Raw genomic sequence first — 19496 nt, forward strand, 5'->3', positions numbered from 1 at the left:
CGCCTGCTCTCCGACCATAGGTGTCCCGGTTGCACTTCCACTGAACAGACATCACATCAGGCGTGAAGGATGTTGTATATCAACAGCACGGAGCTACAGTCTATCCTGCATGCCTTTCTACAGCACTGCCTGAATGGAACAGGCATACTAGTGCCAGTGCCACCTCGAAACTACAGCACCCAGCAGGCTGTGCTCCAGCTGGGCGGGGCAAGGGCTCAAGCTCAGTCACAGGGAATTATGTATATTTTGCTGGTCGTGGGCATGTTCAGTTTCTTCACATTTGGCATCATGCTTAGCTACATCCGCTCCAAAAAGCTGGAGAACTCCCATGATCCCTATCACCAATACATTGCGCATGACTGGGCTAAGGTCAAAACCCCTTCTAGAGTTGTTGTTGAAGCACTGCATGGCACAGCTGCAGGTAATAGAACCAGTGACAAAGAATCTATCATCATCTGCAACCCTGCAACACAGGAGCAATTAGAAGGCTAGATGGAGGCAATTATAAAGCAAATGGCTAGGAAATCGTAATATGATTGCTGTTTAAAACATACTATAACGCAAATGTTTTTAGCATTCATTTACAATTATTTTTAATGTTACATAACATAGTCATACACACAACACAAAAACGTTGCTTGTACGATACATTTCCTAATGTATCTTGATCAAATTGTCCAGTGTCCAGAAAACTAAACAAATCAAACAATCAAATAAGTTAGATAAGGAGAAAGCTAGATTGTAGAACTGTATTTATGTAGTATTAAATGCTTAGTGACTTGTAACTTAGATTTCATATTAAATCCATGAGTAAAGTACATGTTCATATGTCTTTGCATTTTTGGTGTATATTAAAAATATTAAAAACTTTCATTTCAAATGACATTGCTGTCTCTTGAATCGAATGTTCAGTATTTTAATCTCAGTAAACTCTGCATCCAGGACATCAGATCTTGTTTAGTGTCTTTAGGTATAGATGCAGCAGTGCGCTCCCTCTCCCTCTCCCTCTCCTTCTCTTGGTCCTGTCTGTGCTGCCGTGCTCCTTTCTCAGCACGGGCAACCTCCCGTGCCAAACTGAAGTGAACCATTTGCATTTTGAGCATTGGCACGATGAGGTTAAAATTATCCACCATCTTGTTGAGTTTGGACAGCTCTTCTTCCACAGATGCACATAGCTGCTCCCATTGGGCACGTTCCCTTGGGGTCATGGGGTCACCCAACCTGGCCCTACCCTCCAGGAGCCTACTGCGGATCTGATCAGTGGTCTCACGGATGTCTCGCTGTGTGACGATCCAGGCTGGCTGGTAGCCATTGTCAATGAGAATGCGGTTAAGATTGTGGGTCATAGGGTCGGCATATGGGTTGTGCTGAAACTTGTCCAGTGGCTTTCCAGATCCACTCAGATTCTGAAAGTCTCCGCGGGCCATTGACTCCTGGATGAGGTCCTCCACCAGCCTTTCCACAGCCTGAGTGATCTTGATCTTGCGGCTGCGCTGACGCAAATCCCTCTCCACCAGCGCCCCCTCTTCAGCGGCCGCCTTCTCGTGTACCATCTGTCGGTAGTTCAAAACCTCCTCAGTTGCCCGGTCCACACGGAACTGACGGTACTGCCGTTCTCTTTGACTGGGCGTACCTGAACCTACGCCCTCGTAGCTGAGGTAATGTCTGTGTTGAGGTGCGAAACCTTTTGACTTCTCGTCCTCGTCCTCTTCCATAGCATCTTTCTTCTTCACCTGGCTCTGGTGTGCCAGTATGGCACGGTAGGCCTGTTCTACCTGAGAAAAAAGGACGGCATCTGCTGTTGCAGCCCCAGAGTCAGGGTGGTACAGTTTGGCCATTTGGAGGTATGCCTCTCTCACCTGGGCAGGGCTGCTCTTGCCCTCCTCTGGCAGCTGCAGCAGTCGGTAGCTCTCCCTCAGACTGTGACTAATCCTGGAGCTGAGCAGTCGGAACTGCAAGTTCCATCGTGGGAAGAGGAATAGACAACGGCCATGATGGAAGTCACTTCGGGCGACACACAGCTGGAAGGTGTAACTCATATCTGCAAGCTGTGCAGAGGCTCCTGCAGAGGAAACATCATAATGATCTGTTAAAGAGGACGAGAGTACATTGCTACATTCTAAAGGTCAATCAATGTGACGATTACATTTTGAGTAGTGAAATGCCTTGTGCCAGATTTGGTGTAGACTGGGTCAACATTTCCACAATCTGGGAACCCATCGTCAAATGAAAAGGAAAAACAGCGCCCTCTGCTGTGTTTTACTATCTCAAAATCTGTTCTTGAGAGATTAACATTTCCATAACCAGGTCTGCGTGGCTAAATAAATTCACACAATGGCAGAGAGGCAAGCAGCAGCCCTAGAATGGCAGATAGTTCATATTATGCATGTATTCAATACAGCCATAGAACAGTATATACATTCACACTACCTGATTTATTGAAGGAAGTTTTCATGTGTTTACTAGAGCCCTGAAACATGACTGTCATAAAGCGTCATATGAACCATGGCTAGTGTTTACTAGTGCTGCTGGATGCCATCACATCACATACACATACAGAGAATGTGGTCTGTGTGATTATCAAAAGTGACCTTTTACTAAATATGCGTTTTCTGCCGGAACTTTTTAAATGTTACAAGAGCTGACCATCAGGTGCAACAATTCATTATTGGGTGAGTATCCCAGAAAAGTGGGCACTTGAGAAGTTTGGGCACCACTTTTTTCAGAAGAGTGGGCACTCGTGGATTTATTTCTGGAAGTGGTAAGACTGGGCGCTTTAGGGAGATAAGACATGATGCAATGTATGGAATATCAGCCATTCCAAGCTGTAGATAACGTTCATTCATTATGTTATTTGCATAATTCCAACAAAACTAGCCTAACAAACTATGGGCTGTGAATGTGATAACGTTCAATTGCGGCTATCTTATCGCAAGCCATAGTTGCAGTTAACGTTGCGGTTTATTCTACACCTGCATGCGTTCTTGCATTGTTTCGGCATACTATTGAAATGAAGAACACAAACCTGTTCGGCACACGGTTGTGAATCTTGGCGCTTTTGTTTTATTTTGATCTTCACAAAAGCCAAGATCGGTTATTCAAGGGGACATCGTGTACAGTCGGCTCGCTTGTTGTTATTAGCTTCCTGGCTCTAAGGATGATGGGTATTGTAGTTCTGAGAGAGTATTATCCCGAGATAATCAAATTGATAAAAGGGAATTCCACCTCTGAATGTTGTCATGTTTATGCTAAAGCTAAGCCTGATGTCTCTCAAAGACCAAGAAACGAGCTGACAAGATTATTGCTGATTCCTGGCTGTCACCCCATCTACCTTCCACCCATAGAGTTATAATATATCGGGGAATACAGGTCTATCAAGACTTCCTTGTGTCACAGTCACAGGAATAGCTTTTTCCCTCCTGTGGCAATGTGAGGTTCACAAACAAGCCCGCTGCCAACTACTGCATATTTGTACATTGTATATTATTTGTTTCTAAACATTCTATAATGCACATACATATTTTGTCTAGCAATTTCTATCTTATTAGTCAGGGGATATTAAAAAAGTCTTGGAATAAATTCCTTACCAAAAAAAATCTTCACCAATGGGTTTGCAAAGGTGTCTAGTAACACATCTCACAAAGACGAATTCAGTATCCCTAGGAGAATTTTTGACAGCTCCTTAAAGTTGTGGTACCCACCATAACCTTGGTTAAAAAAAATTCCCCCCAAAAAATCAAAATTTAATTCTGTTTTAAGTAGCATGTGAGGTGTCAAACTAGGGTGTTTTTATGATTCTGAATCCATTGCAATCATTTGTTTTGCACCAAAACCACTCCTTGGGCTAAAAACGGCCCAATCTCAATGGGCTTTTTACACAAAAAGTATACATGGCTATGGCCGTTTTTAGCCCAAGGAGTGGTTTTGGTGCAAAACAAATGATTGCAATGGATTCAGAATCATAAAAACACCCTAGTTTGACCCCTCACATGCTACTTAAAACAGAATTAAATTTGGATTTTTTTGGGGGATTTTTTTAAAAACAAGGTTATGGTGGGTACCCCAACTTTAAGGAGCTGTCAAAAATTCTCCTAGGGATACTGCATTTCAGTATTTGTGAGATGTGTTACTAGACACCTTTACAAACACATTGGTGAAGATTTTTTTTGGTAAGGAATTTATTCCAAGATTGGAAAATATTCTGCTAATATCCCCTGACTATATATCATTGCTTATCTTTATTTAAAATGTGTATATAATGTTGCTTCAGTGTAGTGCACCAACCTCAGAGACAAATTCCTTGCATGTGCCAACATACCTGACAATAAAAAATACTCTATTACATTATGTGATAACCTCTCACCTCGTTATGTGATACCTCAGTACAACTATAGTGTGAAGAGACAAGAGATAATGTGTGATACAGCATAATTATGTATTATTTTATTTTCGTTAAAGGTAGGGTAAGTGATTTGCTTTTGTTAAAATAAGTGTTAAATAGCTCTGTATTCTGATAGTACTCATTGCTATAGGAGTCTCCTTGTCTCTCCACCTCTTTATTGAACAGAAAATGCATTTTCGTTTCATTTTCAGTTTCATTTCCAATTTTATCCAACCAGGACAGAGAACTCAATCAGGATACAGATTATTAAACAAGTGAAATTGGAAGTGATGACAATAAGAAATGAGCATACAAAATTGGAACTGGAACACTATACAAATTAAGCTTAAAAATGGGTACTTTCTCCTGATTGGCTGAGATTTTGACACCTACCGAAAAATGTATTTTCTGTTTATTAAAGAGCTGAAGTCGAGACAGGGAGACATCTGTTACTGAAAAAACACTCTATAGCAATGATTACTATCAGAATATAATATTTTAACCTTTTAACAAAATACTTTTCGTTTTAACCAAAAAATATCACTTACCCTACCTTTAACCGATTATTTGACAAAGGTCACAATAATGCAACAGTACTACTAGTGTTTATTCAATGAGAGCCACCTGGCTTTCGTTGACTTCAGTCCATTACATAAAACTTTCAGCACCTGTTTTCCCCCCAGTGCAGTTCACGTCACACATATCTAATCTTTCCTTCTTTACATGGCCTTGACAAGACCCAGGAAAAAAGATAATATTTTGCCCATGTTAGCTTCTCTGCACTAGCTCCTATAGTAAAATCCAGAATATAATTTAAATGCATTCTCTCCCTACTGCCTATAGGGTACATTATATATTGCTATTAGTGTACATTATACAATTGCACATTTTATATAGTTTATAGCTATTTATGCATACCTATATATTATGTTGTTTATCTTTATATAAATGAGAGAGTTCAGCACTAAAATAATGAAAATAGCCGATCTACAAGCTCACAACGCGTCGTATCTCAATGCTTATAGATCAACTATTTTCACTACTTTTGTGTGACACTCTTGTATGGTGAAGTAGAATGTTTATTTACGAACAAAACATTAAAAAGTCGAAACATGGAGATAAGTAGTGTCTGCACAACATCAATATCCTATATTGCTCTATAGGAAAGAAATACATTTGTAAGAAACCCACTTCACTTATTGAAAATTCAAAGATTATGAACAAACCAAAAAGTATGTTTAAAATGTTTTATTAAAGAAGACAAAGTAGTAATCAGAATGGACAATTTTTGTTTCTTGAAAATTACCTCACGTAAAGTTAGCACCTCAATAAAAACATGAAAACAACTATAACCCTGCCATGATATATTTTAAATTCACCAAACCTTTATATAGTCTGATCAATAAAATCTTGGATAAAAAAAACATAGATATTCGTAAGAATTAGGAATACATTGGATTAAAGTGTGGAGCTCTTGGAAAAGCAAGAGGATACATGAGAACTGTAACTGTCTGCATCATGGTCCAAAAAGGTATTCTCTTGTACATCATTTGGCCGAAAAATTTAATTGCCAGACTGCAGCTCCTCAAGAAGAAATGCCTCCTGTTCCACAAGAGCTTCGTAGAAAATGCGTCTGGCTTTGTCAGTCTGCAGGTGTTCGTAGATTTCCCTGATCTTTTCCGGGTTGGTGGGCTTAGACCTCACCATAAGGTAAACCTCATGCTTGATGGCATCCTTCTCAAGGAGCCGATCCAGGATAGCTGAGACCGAGGTCACTCTTTCAATCAGCTTAGTCCGGTATTGTTTGACAAAGGCAATCCCCGTACCTAAGGGAAAGGAACCTTTAGTTGTGTGAAATGTGCATAATGAACAGATATTAAGCAACAACACTAGAGCTTATACGGTAGATGTATCAAAATCCAAAGGACTGTGATGGAGACTACAATGAATACAATGTGAATAGTAAATAATGCAAGTAGGCCTAAAGGAAATGTCTCTGTTTTAGAGTCAACCAACTTTCAAAATCACCAACCTGGGACAGATGCAGCCGCGCCTTTGGGTTCAACTGTAAGAAATAGAACAGCATTCGAATTCAAAAGGTGAACACAATCACATGCATAATATGGCCTATAAAGTTGGAAACAAACTGTTAATTTATGTCACTTAAATGGGTATTTCACTTTAAAACACTTCTGGGGTCATTTTAACATCTAGGCTTTTGTATGCACCCCAGACAGTTTTTAAGTTGCTTGATTGGTTTGATATTCATTTTATCAGACGCGCCTCCCTCCTATATACACGCATTGTAATGTCAAACTCCATGTTAGATTAATCGAAAACATACGTCCTTGATTCTGATGACTGATATTGTCAGTCTAGTGCGTGAGGGGCAATGTTATTTCCTGAGAGCGTTGTTAATGGCAGCATCAACCATTTTAGAATGTGGGCTTTTACAACAGGCTGGGGCACAGTATTTGGCTGCGGCGAAGACCAGGGCTTGCGTGGAGATTTGTAAATGTACGGAGGACATAGAAAGACGATAAGCCTGTCTCCTGGGGTAGTGTTCCTGGACCTGACAGCTGCATATGACACCGTCAGCGTGGACTCCATCTGAGTCTGCTGAGGACTATCCCAGATCGCCATATGATGAACTTCATCATGGAGATGTCAAACCGCAGCTTCACCCTGCAGACCAGCGATGGCCAGCGCAGCAGGCTCAGAAGACTGAGGAATGGTGTTTCGCAGGGGTCTGTCCTTTCACCAATGTTGTTCCTGCCCGGGTTCCCTCCCCCAAACACGGGCCAATTGTGTTTGTGTAGTATTTTACCAATGCGCCACCCGAGCGCTTGACCTGGCAATTATGACTTGACGATCAATATGGAAGGCGATGGAAGATGGCCTCAACCAGGACATGGGCATCTTGGCAGCCTACCTTCGCAGGCGCCTGTATCTCAGCATTGGGAAGACAGTGTAGGCAGCATATAGCACCTCAACAACAGCGAAGCTGGGAACTGCACGTGTTCTTTGAATTACCTTTTTCATTTCATTTTTATAATATTCTGGAAAAAGAAAAAACTACAGCCCCCTCACGCATTAGAGGGAAAATATCAGTCACCAGAACCAGGGATGTGTGTTTTCTAACATGGTTAAATGGAATTTGAAGTCACAATAGGTTTATATAGGGACCTAAAAATCAAATATCTAAATATTGAATCAAGCAACTCGAAACTGCTATGGGTGCACACGAAAGCCAGAGCAGATGTTAAAATTACCCCAGAAGTGTTTTAAAGTGAAATACCCTTTAACACAGTGGGCTCCAATATGGGTTATTTTCTTAGCAATTATTCTATTGATTGTTTTTTTTTTATTGTTTTTTAATTGAGAATCGTGTTTTTTGTTATTTATTTTTATTTTTTATATGATAATGAATGTTAAAAAAATCGTTTTTTTTTATAATCAACTAAATCAATTAATCTCATTAGCCACTGAAGCCCTTATACTTTGTCATACAATGATGCAGCAATAGTGAAAATAGCAGATCTACAAGCTCAAGGCATCCATCATGATGTGTCATGAGCTTGTAGATCTGCTATGTAGTATTCTTGTTTGAATTTTAAAAGAAATGCCAAAATGTTGACATGCCAAAAGGAATGGTAATTTGAAAGTGATTAACTGTTGCAGTCCTATTCTATGGATTATTTAAGTTGATTTATTTTATAATCAATTAGTTCGGTTGACCCATAGTGCCATTATAAATGTATACAATTCTATACAACTGGGGGAAACATATATGTATCATCGACAACGTAATGATGTTAGGCTACTTATTTGCATATGTTTTAGCTAATACTAGGCATATACTGCCTTATGCAGTATATGTCTAGTATTAGCTAAAATATATGCAAATCATTTGGAACAGTGTTGTATAGGCAGTCTGCCTATACACAGTGGTGGACAGTAACGGTCTAAATGTACTTGAGTACTGTACTCAAGTACAGATTCTGACTTTACTTGAGTATTAGATGTTTTAAAATACGTATTACTCTTACTTGGGTACATTTCCAAGACAAATATTTCACTTTTACTCGAGTACATTTCTAGGAAGTTTAAAGTCCACTCCACACCAATGACTCGCCATGCAACTCCTTGCAACCATTATCCCCAATGGCAGTTGCAAGGAGTTGCATTGGTGCAGTTGACATTTAAAACTGTTTTGTTGCAAGGAGTTGCGACTAGTTACATTGGTGCGGTTTGGCCTTTAGGTTGGCTGTCTGGTTGGCTGAACAGAGCAGTACTGGCACCTAACGTAGGAGGTTCTTCTGGGTTGAATGGGAAACATGGCCACACAGGCTGACTTAAACGGTTGTTTCGGTCCGTTCTAAAAAGTTAGGGTCCTCAAACATCTGTAGAATTAGGGGACTACCTTTAGTTTTTGGATACGATGTGGCGAAAAAGGTAATAGCCTACACTTTGCGGGTGTTCCACCGATGCCGGTAGCCAGCCCAGTGGAACCTCATATCGGAGGTTTATAGCGGAGGGAGAGGTTCGGTAACCGCCCAACTCACTCCAAATCCAACTCACTCCAAATCGCGCCCAACTCATTCCAGACATCTCACTCCACACACTTGCCCAACTCACTCCACACACTTGCCCAACTCACTCCACACACTTGCCCAACTCACTCCACACACTTGGCCAACTCACTCCAAAAATTATTATTGAGTACAATATTGAGGAATTAAGTACAATATTGAGGAATTTGTTACTTTTAACTCTATTCTGTTTTAGGCTTGGTTAAAGTTTTAAATACTGTCTCTACAAAACAGTCTCTACAAAACAACTTAAGGGGGGGGGGCTCGCTGTCACCCGCATAATCACCCTCCACCCAGGTTAGGGTTAGGGTTAGGGTTTAGGGTTAGGGTTAGAATGTAAGAGTCTCCACCGATTCAACCCACACACACACACACACACACACACACACACACACACACACACACACACACACACACACACACACACACACACACACACACACACACACACACACACACACACACACACACACACACACACAGGAACACTGGGCTAAAGTGTTTAATGCATGTTTTATAATATTATAATTTATAGCTGCAAAGCAACTAGTAAAACAAATAAATTTAGTGGAGTAAAAAAACAATATTTGGATCCAATATGTAGTGGAGTAGAGGTAAAAGCATTGGAAGTTGGGAATACTCAAATAACGCACAAATACCCAACATTGTACTTAAGTACAGTACTTAAGTAAATGTACTTAGTTACTTTACACCACTGACACATTGAACCAATATTACACTGGTGACATTGCATGGAGTGAGTTGGGTTTGGTCCTGGAGTGAGTTGGCTATGGTCCTGGAGGGAGTTGGTCTTTGGTCCTGGAGTGAGTTGGCCGAGCCCTGGAGTGAGTTGGGCGAGCCCTGGAGTGAGTTGGGCAAATATTTCTTAAGTCTTCATGGAGTGAGTTGGATTTGGAGTGAGTTGGGCGGTATTCAGAGGTTCGTAATGGGGCTGTTCCATCATATCACTTTCGGCAATAGCTATTAGCTACAGTAAAACGGGTAAGTGCTGGATATTGTTTTGGAGTCCAAAAATTGTGCACCGCGCTCCCCTCGTAATGAGTGCATAATTAACTGTAATCTGTTGCTGATATGGTATCAGTAGCCCTGGTTCAGAGCGTTAGTGAGTTCCCTCTAACGCCCTGGAAGGCCCAGGGCTCTGCGCTTGTACAAGGAATTCCACTGCCCTGCGAGTGCTCAAGAGTAGTGAAAATAAACAAAACCAATTCGCTACTCATCGAAACAAAGGCTGTTTTGTGTTGCTGAAAGTCTATTCTCGGAGGTGGGAAGCCTCTCAGCACCCCACCTACTCTGTAAAATACACTTTTTGGGCAGAAAATAAAATATGTCCCCGAGACGGATTTTTTATTTATTTACTCCACAGTGCCCTCTACAGATTTGGTTAATGGTAAGTTCAAATCCTCCAATACTGCCTTATGCAGTATATGTCTAGTATTAGCTAAAATATAAGCAAATAATTTGGAACAGTGTTGTAGAGGCCGTCTGCCTATACACAGTGGTGGACAGTAACGGTGTAAATGTACTTGAGTACTGTACTCAAGTACAGATTCTGACTTTACTTGAGTATTAGATGTTTTAAAATACGTATTACTCTTACTTGGGTACATTTCCAAGACAAATATTTCACTTTTACTCGAGTACATTTTTAGGAAGTTTAAAGTCCACTCCACACCAATGACTCGCCATGCAACTCCTTGCAACATGCAACTACTAGACCCAATAGACCCAACCAGGCTAAATTAAAAGGTCCAACATTTAGAATTTAAAACTCATACGAAAAACAATCAAAGTCCATGAAAAATTAGAAAAATGCTTTTTTTTAAAGGTAGGTTTTCAGTCCATTTTTAAAAGCATCAGTGGACTGTGGCGCTCTCAGGTGGTCTGGGAGGGCATTCCACAGATTCCACATTGGTGTGGTTTGGCCACCAATGTAACTTAAACGGTTGTTTCGGTCCGTTCTAAAAAGTTAGGGTCCTCAAACATCTGTTTTCACTACTCTTGAGCACTCGCAGGGCAGTGGAATTCCTTGTACAAGCGCAGAGCCCTGGGTGGGTCTTCCAGGGAGTTAGAGGGAACTCACTAACGCTCTGAACCAGGGCTAGGGTATCAGTCACAGACTGTAACTGATACCCTAAAATAGCTAACGCTATGCGTCGCCGTCTGTGTGGGACTGCAAGAAATAAAACAGAGTTAAAATTAAATATTTGCCCACGTCACGAGTTCACTACTTTAACACTAATAGGCGAATATAAGCTACACATTACCTACATATTATGGCCTAGTTAATTATTAGCCTATATGGAACAGTAGTCCTGCAAGACGGTCAACTGTCATATACAGTATGACAGTCTTGTATCAAGGTCCGCCCTCCTATCGAATTCAAAAAGAGACTCAGTTTAGAGTCAACCAATTAAATCGCCACTCACGGACAGATGCAGTCGTTCCCCTGGATTGTTCTTCTGAAAGACATAACAGTGTTCAAATTAAAACGTGAAGAAACAAACTGTTCATTTTAAGTAGACTAATTTAACACTGACTGACAGTTGCAGTCATAACTAAATGCATGACTTTTCCCTAAAGTGAAAGTGAAAGTATTTTCCTGTGCCACATAGGCCATATAAAATATGGTGAAAATTCCAGCAGGCCTATAAACTAGGCATAAGTTAAGCACATATAATATACACATATATATATGGCCTATATTGCCTAGCCTATATGATTGCCTATTAATGCAATAATTTGTAATCAAGCATGTGTAGGCCTATACTACATAATAATACACGAAGTGATCGATAAGATAGCATGCGCCTACCCTACTTACTCGCCCAGCTCTCCTTTAGATCCTTTGCAACATCGTTGCTGTCGATTTCTCCCAGAATCTGCAGAACAACGTCAACGGCGCTGTCTTCAGTGAAAGTTGACACTAATTTATCTGTAATCTGTATTATACTCTTATCCTCGATTGCGTTTCGGCGAATGCGCGGTGCTGCTTTGCGATCAATCAAAACCTGACAGAATTCCTCCAGTTTATCCTTTTTCAAATCAGAAAGAGCTGCGTTGATTGCTTTTTTGGCCATGTCCAAATGTGTAGGTTAAGTCGTAGACAACTTTTATCCAAAGTAGGCCGATTAAAAACAATGGACGGGCTTTCAAGCAGTTGAGTGACAAATGGTCAATGTTCTTCTTCAGCCCTCGGAAATGCAACAAAAAACATATAGGCGGTGTCACGTAGTAGGAGGCATCGTACAGAAAGTAGGCTGTTCTTTTCCCCCCCTTTTCTTTTACTTTCAGTTTTACAAAATCACAATGCATAAGTAGGCTAGCCAACTCTGTTCATGTTCAAAAACTTACTTTTAGTAAAAGTAGGATTGTCATCAAAATATTCTACAGTAGGCCTAACACTTTTTACATTTTCCTTCATAATTCACCGACTTGAAATGAGGCTAGTCTACTTGTCATCTTTTGATATATTAACATAGACCTATAGGCTATGTGCCCTAATTAATTATACCATTTACATGCTTTCATAAGGACAATACTAAAATATTACTTTTAATGCAATAAGTCAGAATGCAATTGTGGGGGCAATTGTTACACAAACACTATATATCCATATACTGTATGCAGAGGGACTAGTATAGTGTAGGCCTAATGCATTCATTAATGTTAGGCCTGCTGTTGCAGCTGGTAAATGTGGGGCTGATTTTAATTAGCCTAAAGTTGTGCTTCTTCTCCTGGGTAGAAATAATTTATCACTTTTAGTATGAATAGTCTAATCTAAATCTGCAAAGTAGGCTAAACCTGTCAAATAATAGTTAAAATATAGGCTACAACATTTCCCTCTGAGATTAAGTGGAGTAGGCTGTATTAAAGTAGCCTATTAAGTGTCCAAAACTGGAAATGCTCAATTAAAGTTAAATCATCTTAACACATTGTCTTGTTGTGGAAATTCAATAATTCCTCGGTGAGAGAATGTGTTAAGATGTGTTAATACTGAAATATGGTTTCAGTAGATTTATTAAATACAACAGATGACAATAATTCCTATGTAATATAATAATGAGAATAATAATAAAGAACAGAGAGGGAAAGGGAAAAGGGATGGACGGACATGGAGGAAGGGAAAGGCGGACAGGGGAAAGGGATGGAAGGAGATGGGGGAAGGGAAGGTGGACAGGGTCCGGTTGTCTCAGAAGGCAATGGGAGTCTGACACAGATCTGTATGTTGGGGCAGCTTAAATACAGATTCTACAAGGATACATACACATTGTTAGGATAACACTGAGGACTGACATTCTTCTGTCTGACCAAAAGATGTGTTCTCAGCACTTGAGTATGGAAGGTCAATTCTGCCTGACAATGAAATGTGCTGCTCAACGCTCAGCGTCCATGAGCGGCGACACTACCCTGACCAACTATAAACATGTGTTGGAATGTGAATGGAAGGCCCACTGCTATATGCCGAGGCCATAGTCACTGCCCTAGCCAGCATACTGACGCCTGATACGAGAAACATTCTCCTTGCGTTCATAAAACCTTATAACTCGTCGTCTTGCTGTCTAGGTCTGCCGCTTGCCTACAAAGGAATAGCTATTTGACCTTGCTGTGTGAGCCTGCTGCTTAATAAGTACACTGAGGGTGTACTAAACTCATAAGACATATTATCAGACTAATTTACGTCTTTTACATTCAGACAAATCAGCATACATATATATTTATATACATATATTAATATAACTGAAGCAAGATGAATACTAAATGCATAATCAATAATCGATAAATCAATAGCCTATAGGGAATATAAATTGTATTTCCGTTACAGTCTCTGCACTTACAACTCTGATAATGTTGGTGTTAGATATTCACATTTGTGTCTACAAATAGCCCTTTTTCAATATATAGGCTATAATGTCACAAACCTGATTGATGAAAAATGCAAGGAGTTATAACCTATTCAATATCAGGGTAGGTAGCCTGTTTCATGTCAATAAGAATCAACATATACCATTTGTGTAGTGTAGTTGTAAAGACGAGGTGAAATGAAAAAGGCCTTTAACCCCGAGCCTATATAGCCTATATAGCCTACTGTATCTGAATGACCGAATCCCTTCGTGGTCATAATGGGGACATGTCGTAAGGTGCGCTCCGCGGAGTATCTCCGGCGTCAGCTGGGATTGGGGGCCTGGGCCACCCGATAACTGAATGGTTATTAATAGAGACCGGGTTCATACCTATGGACACCATGGCGTGTGGCCAGTATTTGTTCACACGCACGCGCAGGTAGGTAGGTAGGTAGGCCTACGGCAGGGCACGCGTGCACCTTACCGCATAGGAAAAAAATCCCCATTACATCACTGTTCATATACCTGGCAGTGGCACCACCAGGCTGCCAACACTCCTGGAACCTGCAGGAGTCTCCTGGATTCCGACCACGTCTCCTGACAATCTCCTGGATTTGGTATCAAACTCCCAAAATTCACCAGAATACAGGAAATTACATCTATTATGTTAAGTTTCTGGGGGAGGACCCCCAGACCCCCGCTTGGGTGTGGTGGTCAGTTCATGCCATCATAGTCTAGATGGAAAGTGGGGTCATAGGGTGGATTTTTTCCACCACTTGGTTTTTCTTCATCCTTGAAGTGTGCATTTTAAGATTCTGCCAGGTAACAGGGTGAAATAATGTCCAATGGGGTTCATTTTTAACCCTTTATTACACATATCCTGAACCCAAACCTGAAAATGGAAGAAATAGAAAAGACCACAACTTTTGAAGGATACCACCAGAGACAAATAAAACCCAAGGAATTAATTAAAGTGGTTATTAAGATTCAAGCATATCTTGACTCTATTAGGCTACAGGACAAAAACAGCACCAAAGAAACTGAGCCGAAATGATCCCATATATATTTCTGTTTTTACTAAATACTTTCTCTTATCTAACTGATTTTTTTGAATCCTTGAAGTGTGTTTTTTAAGATTATGCCATGTACCAGACTGAAATAATGTCCCACTGTGGTTCATTTTTTAACCCTATGTTAGCACTTATCCTATACCCAACCCCAAAAAGGGAAACAGCAAATATTTGGAAATCAACACAATTTCCATACAATTTGGACTCAAGGAATTAATTAAAATTGGTATTATTAAGATTCAAGCATATCTTGACACTATTTTAGGGCAAAAAGTGAAAGAAACTGAGCCAAGAATGTTCAGATTACATCTATATTTGTATTTTTACTAAATACTTGTGTGCGTCAGTTTAAGAGCAGGCTAGGCTTAAAGGGCAAGACCACTTTGGTAGAGTTTTGGGTAGTGTAGTTACCATGCCATGATGTAACTCCAAAGGTGGACAATAAATAAAAAAGATAATTGCTCCATTGATTAGAAATTGATCATTCTAAATATGCTCCTCATTGATTGATACCTGTGGAGGGGCATACCATACCTTTTTGTCTTTGACCGTTTTTCGTCCCGCAGGGGAACTTCCGTTTTCAGCTATAAGTGCTGCTCACAGAGGAGCTCGGCGGAGTGACTGGAGCCAATATTTGTGCTGTTGTGGGGTCACTACCTCAAAACCCGCACGCACCTGTCATGAAGATTGTTTCATATAATGCCCGTGGCCTCCGTGTGGGACACAGTGCTGCTGATAAAGCAAGACGCTTAGTTGTTGACTCTCTGTTGGAAGAGTGCGACATAATGTGCCTACAGGAGACATGGCTATCCAAGCAAGATCTGGATAAACTGAACTCACTACATGTCAACTTCCATGGTGCTGGTGAATCCACCACTGACCTTTCCTCAAAAATAACTAGGGGGAGAATACCTGGTGGTGTAGCTATATTATGGAACTCTAAATATGACAAAGCTGTGAAAGTGGTCAAACTTAATGTTGATTGGGCCATAGCGATAAGAAATAACATGTGATGGCAAGTAATTTATACTGAATGAATACATGCCGTATGAGTAGTACAATCTGAAGATGAATTTCTGAATAGACTAGTATTTATACAGTCCGTCATTCAGGTCAATGACTCTACATGTGTGTTTGCGTCCCGGTTTCCGGTTTCTGTCCCGATTTTGTAAAGATTCAAAGTTAATTCTCTCGAGTAAATCTATGTTACCTGACACTACCTTTACTTTCATTAGTGATGCATGGCACACAACGTCATGGCTTGACCATTGTTTAAGCACAGCTGATGCTCATGCCTGTATAGACAACATAGAGGTGTGTTATGGGCTGGCCATTTCAGATCATATGCCTATGGCAATGAATATTAATATTGTCAATCTTCCCACCTCTATCAACATTGATCCTGGTATTAAATCAGGGAGGGTAGACTGGTCCAAATTAACCAGTGAGGATATTGACTGTTACACTGCCACAACTGATAACCTGCTTGATAGCATTGACCTGCCTAAAGAGGCACTTTACTGTGATAATCTGAACTGCAATAACGTGCAGCATGGCATCCAACTGTGTGTCATGTATGATAACATTGTAGAGGCTCTCATTGCTTTGGGTAGGCAGTTCTGTAAAAAAATGACCAAAGTCATAATAAAGCCGCATGCGGCAGGCTTTTTTTGCCCCAATCTTTTCATAGACCTGATTACTTGTTTTTTGGATTGCTTGTTTTTCTCGCCAAACCTGGCAACAGAATCGTCACAGAATCTGCGACGCTAAACGCTCTAATGTTTTTTATATAAGTGGTGGCAACATTTTGTGACACCACACGGGTCTTCCCAACAATAGCTAAGATTGAAGTCAGTGTGAACATGGCCAAATAATAACTTATAGAATGAAGCACGCTAGCATTTAGGCTAACCCTCCTTTTCAATTCAATTCAATTCAATTTTATTAAAGTGTCAAATCACAACAAGTTGTCTCAAGACACTTTACATGTAGAGAAGAGACCCAACATCCCACCCTGAGCAAGCAATTTTGCGACAGTGGCAACGAAAAACTCCCTCTTAATTCAACAGGAAGAAACGTCAGGCAGACCCTAGGCTCTAGGGCGGGGGCCTTCTGCCTCGACCGTGTTGGGGGAAAGAAGAGAGAGAGAAAGGGAGAGACAGAGGAGAGACAGAAAGAGATACAGTGCAAGCAGTAACAATAACAATAATAGCAAATATAATAGTGTAAGATACTAGCATATGATAGTATAATATAGTACAGCAATAGTGTGTATGCAGTATATAATGGAATAATATAAAAATGTTTAAGATAATATAATATGCGGTATAGTGTAGTGTAGTAGAAGTCCACGGTCGTGTCCAGGTCGTGCTCCATGGAGAGAGGCCCGGTCCGGTCCGCAGTCACAGTCTTGAGCCGCAGCTGGGGGTCCGTAGTAACAGTCCATAGACTCCATGGAGAGGCCCAGGCCCGGTCCGCAGTCACAGTCTTGAGCCGCAGCTGGGGGTCCATAGTAATAGTCCATGGACCTGCGACGTGGGTGGTAGAAGAAACTCCGGGGAACGAGTCCCCGGTTGTAGAATTAGTGGCAGGCCTTACTAGAGCGTGAATCCGTACAGGGTTAATTACGATTGTACCAATGGGACACAAACCCACACAACCAAAGGGAGGACGGGAAGAGAGAGGACGGGGGGAGAGAGGAGAAAGGGGAAGGTGGGGGAGAGAGGATGACTATAGGGGGACTGAGTCTATACACTTCGGCTATAGGCTTTATCATAGAGAAAGGTTTTTAGTCTAGTTTTAAATATACAGAGTGTGTCTGCTTTACGGACTGAGACTGGGAGAAGGTTCCACAGCTGAGGTGCTTGAAACTTAAATGCTCTACCTCCTGTTCTAGTTTTTTGGGGGTTTACTGGAACCGTAAGCATTTTTTCATACTGTGGACGCAGTGGTGTTCTGGCTGGTTTACGGGGCTCGATGAGTTCTTTGAGATATACTGGTGCCTGTCCATTGAGAGCCTTGTATGTGAGGAGGAGAACTTTAAACTCTATTCTGTATTTAACCGGGAGCCAGTGCAAAGAGGCCAATGAAGGAGTGATATGATCTCTTCTTCTGGTTCCTGTCAGTATGCGCGCAGCGGCATTCTGGACAAGCTGCAGGCTATTTAGGGACTTACTTGGGCAGCCTGATAGTAAGGCGTTGCAATAGTCCAGCCTAGAAGTAACAAATGCGTGGACAAGTTTTTCTGCATCATTTTGGGACAGAATGTGCCTAACTTTTGCAATATTACGCAGGTGAAAAAAGGCATTTCTTGAAATTTGTTTTATGTGGGACTGAAAGGACATGTCTTGGTCAAACGTGACTCCCAGATTCTTTACAGTGGCCCTGGAGGTCAAGGTAATACCATCTAGGGTAAAATTCTCATCGATTAATTTATCTCTGAGGTGCTTAGGGCCGAGTACAATAACTTCAGTTTTGTCCGAGTTGAGGAGTAGGTAATTACGGGTCATCCAACTCTTGATGTCTATAAGACATGCTTGAAGTTTAGCCAGTTGATCTGTTTCATCTGGCTTCATTGATAGATATAATTGTGTATCATCTGCATAGCAATGGAAATTTATAGAGTGTTTCCTAATTATCTCGCCTAAGGGAAGCATATATAGAGTGAATAGTATTGGTCCAAGTACAGAGCCTTGTGGGACTCCGTATTTAACCTTTTCGCGTAGTGAAGGTGTATCGTTAACGTTTACAAATTGAAATCTGTCAGACAGATAGGACTCAAACCAGTTCAATGCAGCACCCTTAATGCCAACCAGATGCTCAAGTCTCTGCAACAAAATATGGTGATCAATAGTATCAAATGCAGCACTGAGGTCCAACAGAACCAGTACAGAGAGAAGGTTATTATCGGATGCAATCAGGAGGTCATTTGTGACCTTCACCAATGCCGTCTCAGTGCTATGGTGTGCTCTGAATCCTGACTGAAAAGCTTCAAATAGCTTGTTGTTATGTAAAAAATCACATAACTGCTTGGCGACTGCTTTCTCAAGGATTTTAGAGAGAAATGGGAGGTTCGATATAGGTCTATAGTTAGCCAAAATGCCTGAGTCGAGAGTAGGCTTCTTGAGGAGGGGTTTGATGACAGCTACCTTAAAGGACTGTGGTACGTAGCCCGTCACCAGAGACATATTGATCATATCGAGTAGGGGTGCACCAACCGGGGTCAGGGCCTCTTTAAGCAATTTAGTTGGGACTGGATCCAAGAGACAGGTCGTTGGTTTGGAAGATGTGATCATTAAAGTGAATTCGGAGAGCTCGACCGGGGAGAAACTGTCCAAATATACACTGTGTCGTACAGTCACTTCTGAGGATATTACGTCGGAGGGCGGTCCGGTAGGGGCTGAGAGTAGTAGGTTATCAATACTATCTCTGATAGTATTGATTTTACCATTGAAAAAATTCATGAAATCATTGCTGTTAAGGGATATAGGAATACGCGGATCAGTAGAGTCATGACTTTTTGTCAATTTGGCTAGAGTGTCAAAAAGGAACCTATGGTTGTTTTTGTTTTCCTCTATTAGAGAGGAATAAT

General features: G+C 41.0%; 2 protein-coding genes across 3 annotated transcripts; both read right to left on the minus strand.

The window, feature by feature from the left end:
- Positions 1 to 513: 513 nt before the first annotated feature.
- dnajc28 (DnaJ (Hsp40) homolog, subfamily C, member 28) lies at positions 514 to 3127 on the minus strand. Its single transcript, XM_084051759.1, has 2 exons — positions 3026 to 3127; positions 514 to 2062 (listed from the first exon to the last, which is right to left on the minus strand). Exon 2 carries the CDS (start codon positions 2037 to 2039, stop codon positions 909 to 911), a length of 1131 nt encoding a protein of 376 aa, XP_083907885.1. The 5' UTR covers positions 2040 to 2062; positions 3026 to 3127; the 3' UTR covers positions 514 to 908.
- Positions 3128 to 5616: 2489 nt separating this feature from the next.
- pycard (PYD and CARD domain containing) lies at positions 5617 to 12183 on the minus strand. 2 transcript variants are annotated; one of them, XM_084051769.1, is made up of 4 exons: positions 11816 to 12183; positions 11421 to 11450; positions 6414 to 6446; positions 5617 to 6207 (listed from the first exon to the last, which is right to left on the minus strand). In XM_084051769.1, the coding sequence occupies exons 1-4, from the start codon at positions 12069 to 12071 to the stop codon at positions 5945 to 5947; spliced, it is 582 nt and encodes a 193-aa protein (XP_083907895.1). In that variant the 5' UTR covers positions 12072 to 12183; the 3' UTR covers positions 5617 to 5944. The 2 variants fall into 2 exon arrangements, with proteins under 2 accessions (XP_083907895.1, XP_083907894.1); XM_084051768.1 differs by having other exon boundaries at positions 11421 to 11453.
- Between the last annotated feature and the right edge of the window lie 7313 nt (positions 12184 to 19496).

Source organism: Gymnoscopelus microlampas (assembly GCF_963454915.1).
Source record: "Gymnoscopelus microlampas genome assembly, chromosome: 3".
Taxonomy (NCBI): domain Eukaryota; kingdom Metazoa; phylum Chordata; class Actinopteri; order Myctophiformes; family Myctophidae; genus Gymnoscopelus; species Gymnoscopelus microlampas.

Bases quoted from the DNA above. Each gene is read 5' to 3' on its own strand.
- dnajc28 (XM_084051759.1), bottom strand. From the start codon at position 2,039: ATGAGTTACACCTTCCAGCTGTGTGTCGCCCGAAGTGACTTCCATCAT.
- pycard (XM_084051768.1), bottom strand. From the start codon at position 12,071: ATGGCCAAAAAAGCAATCAACGCAGCTCTTTCTGATTTGAAAAAGGAT. The intron at 11,454-11,815 runs GTAAGTAGGGTA...TATGTCTTTCAG, and splicing joins TCTAAAGGAGAGCTGGGCGA to AAGAACAATCCAGGGGAACG. The intron at 6,208-6,413 runs GTTGGTGATTTT...CCTTTCCCTTAG, and splicing joins CGCGGCTGCATCTGTCCCAG to GTACGGGGATTGCCTTTGTC.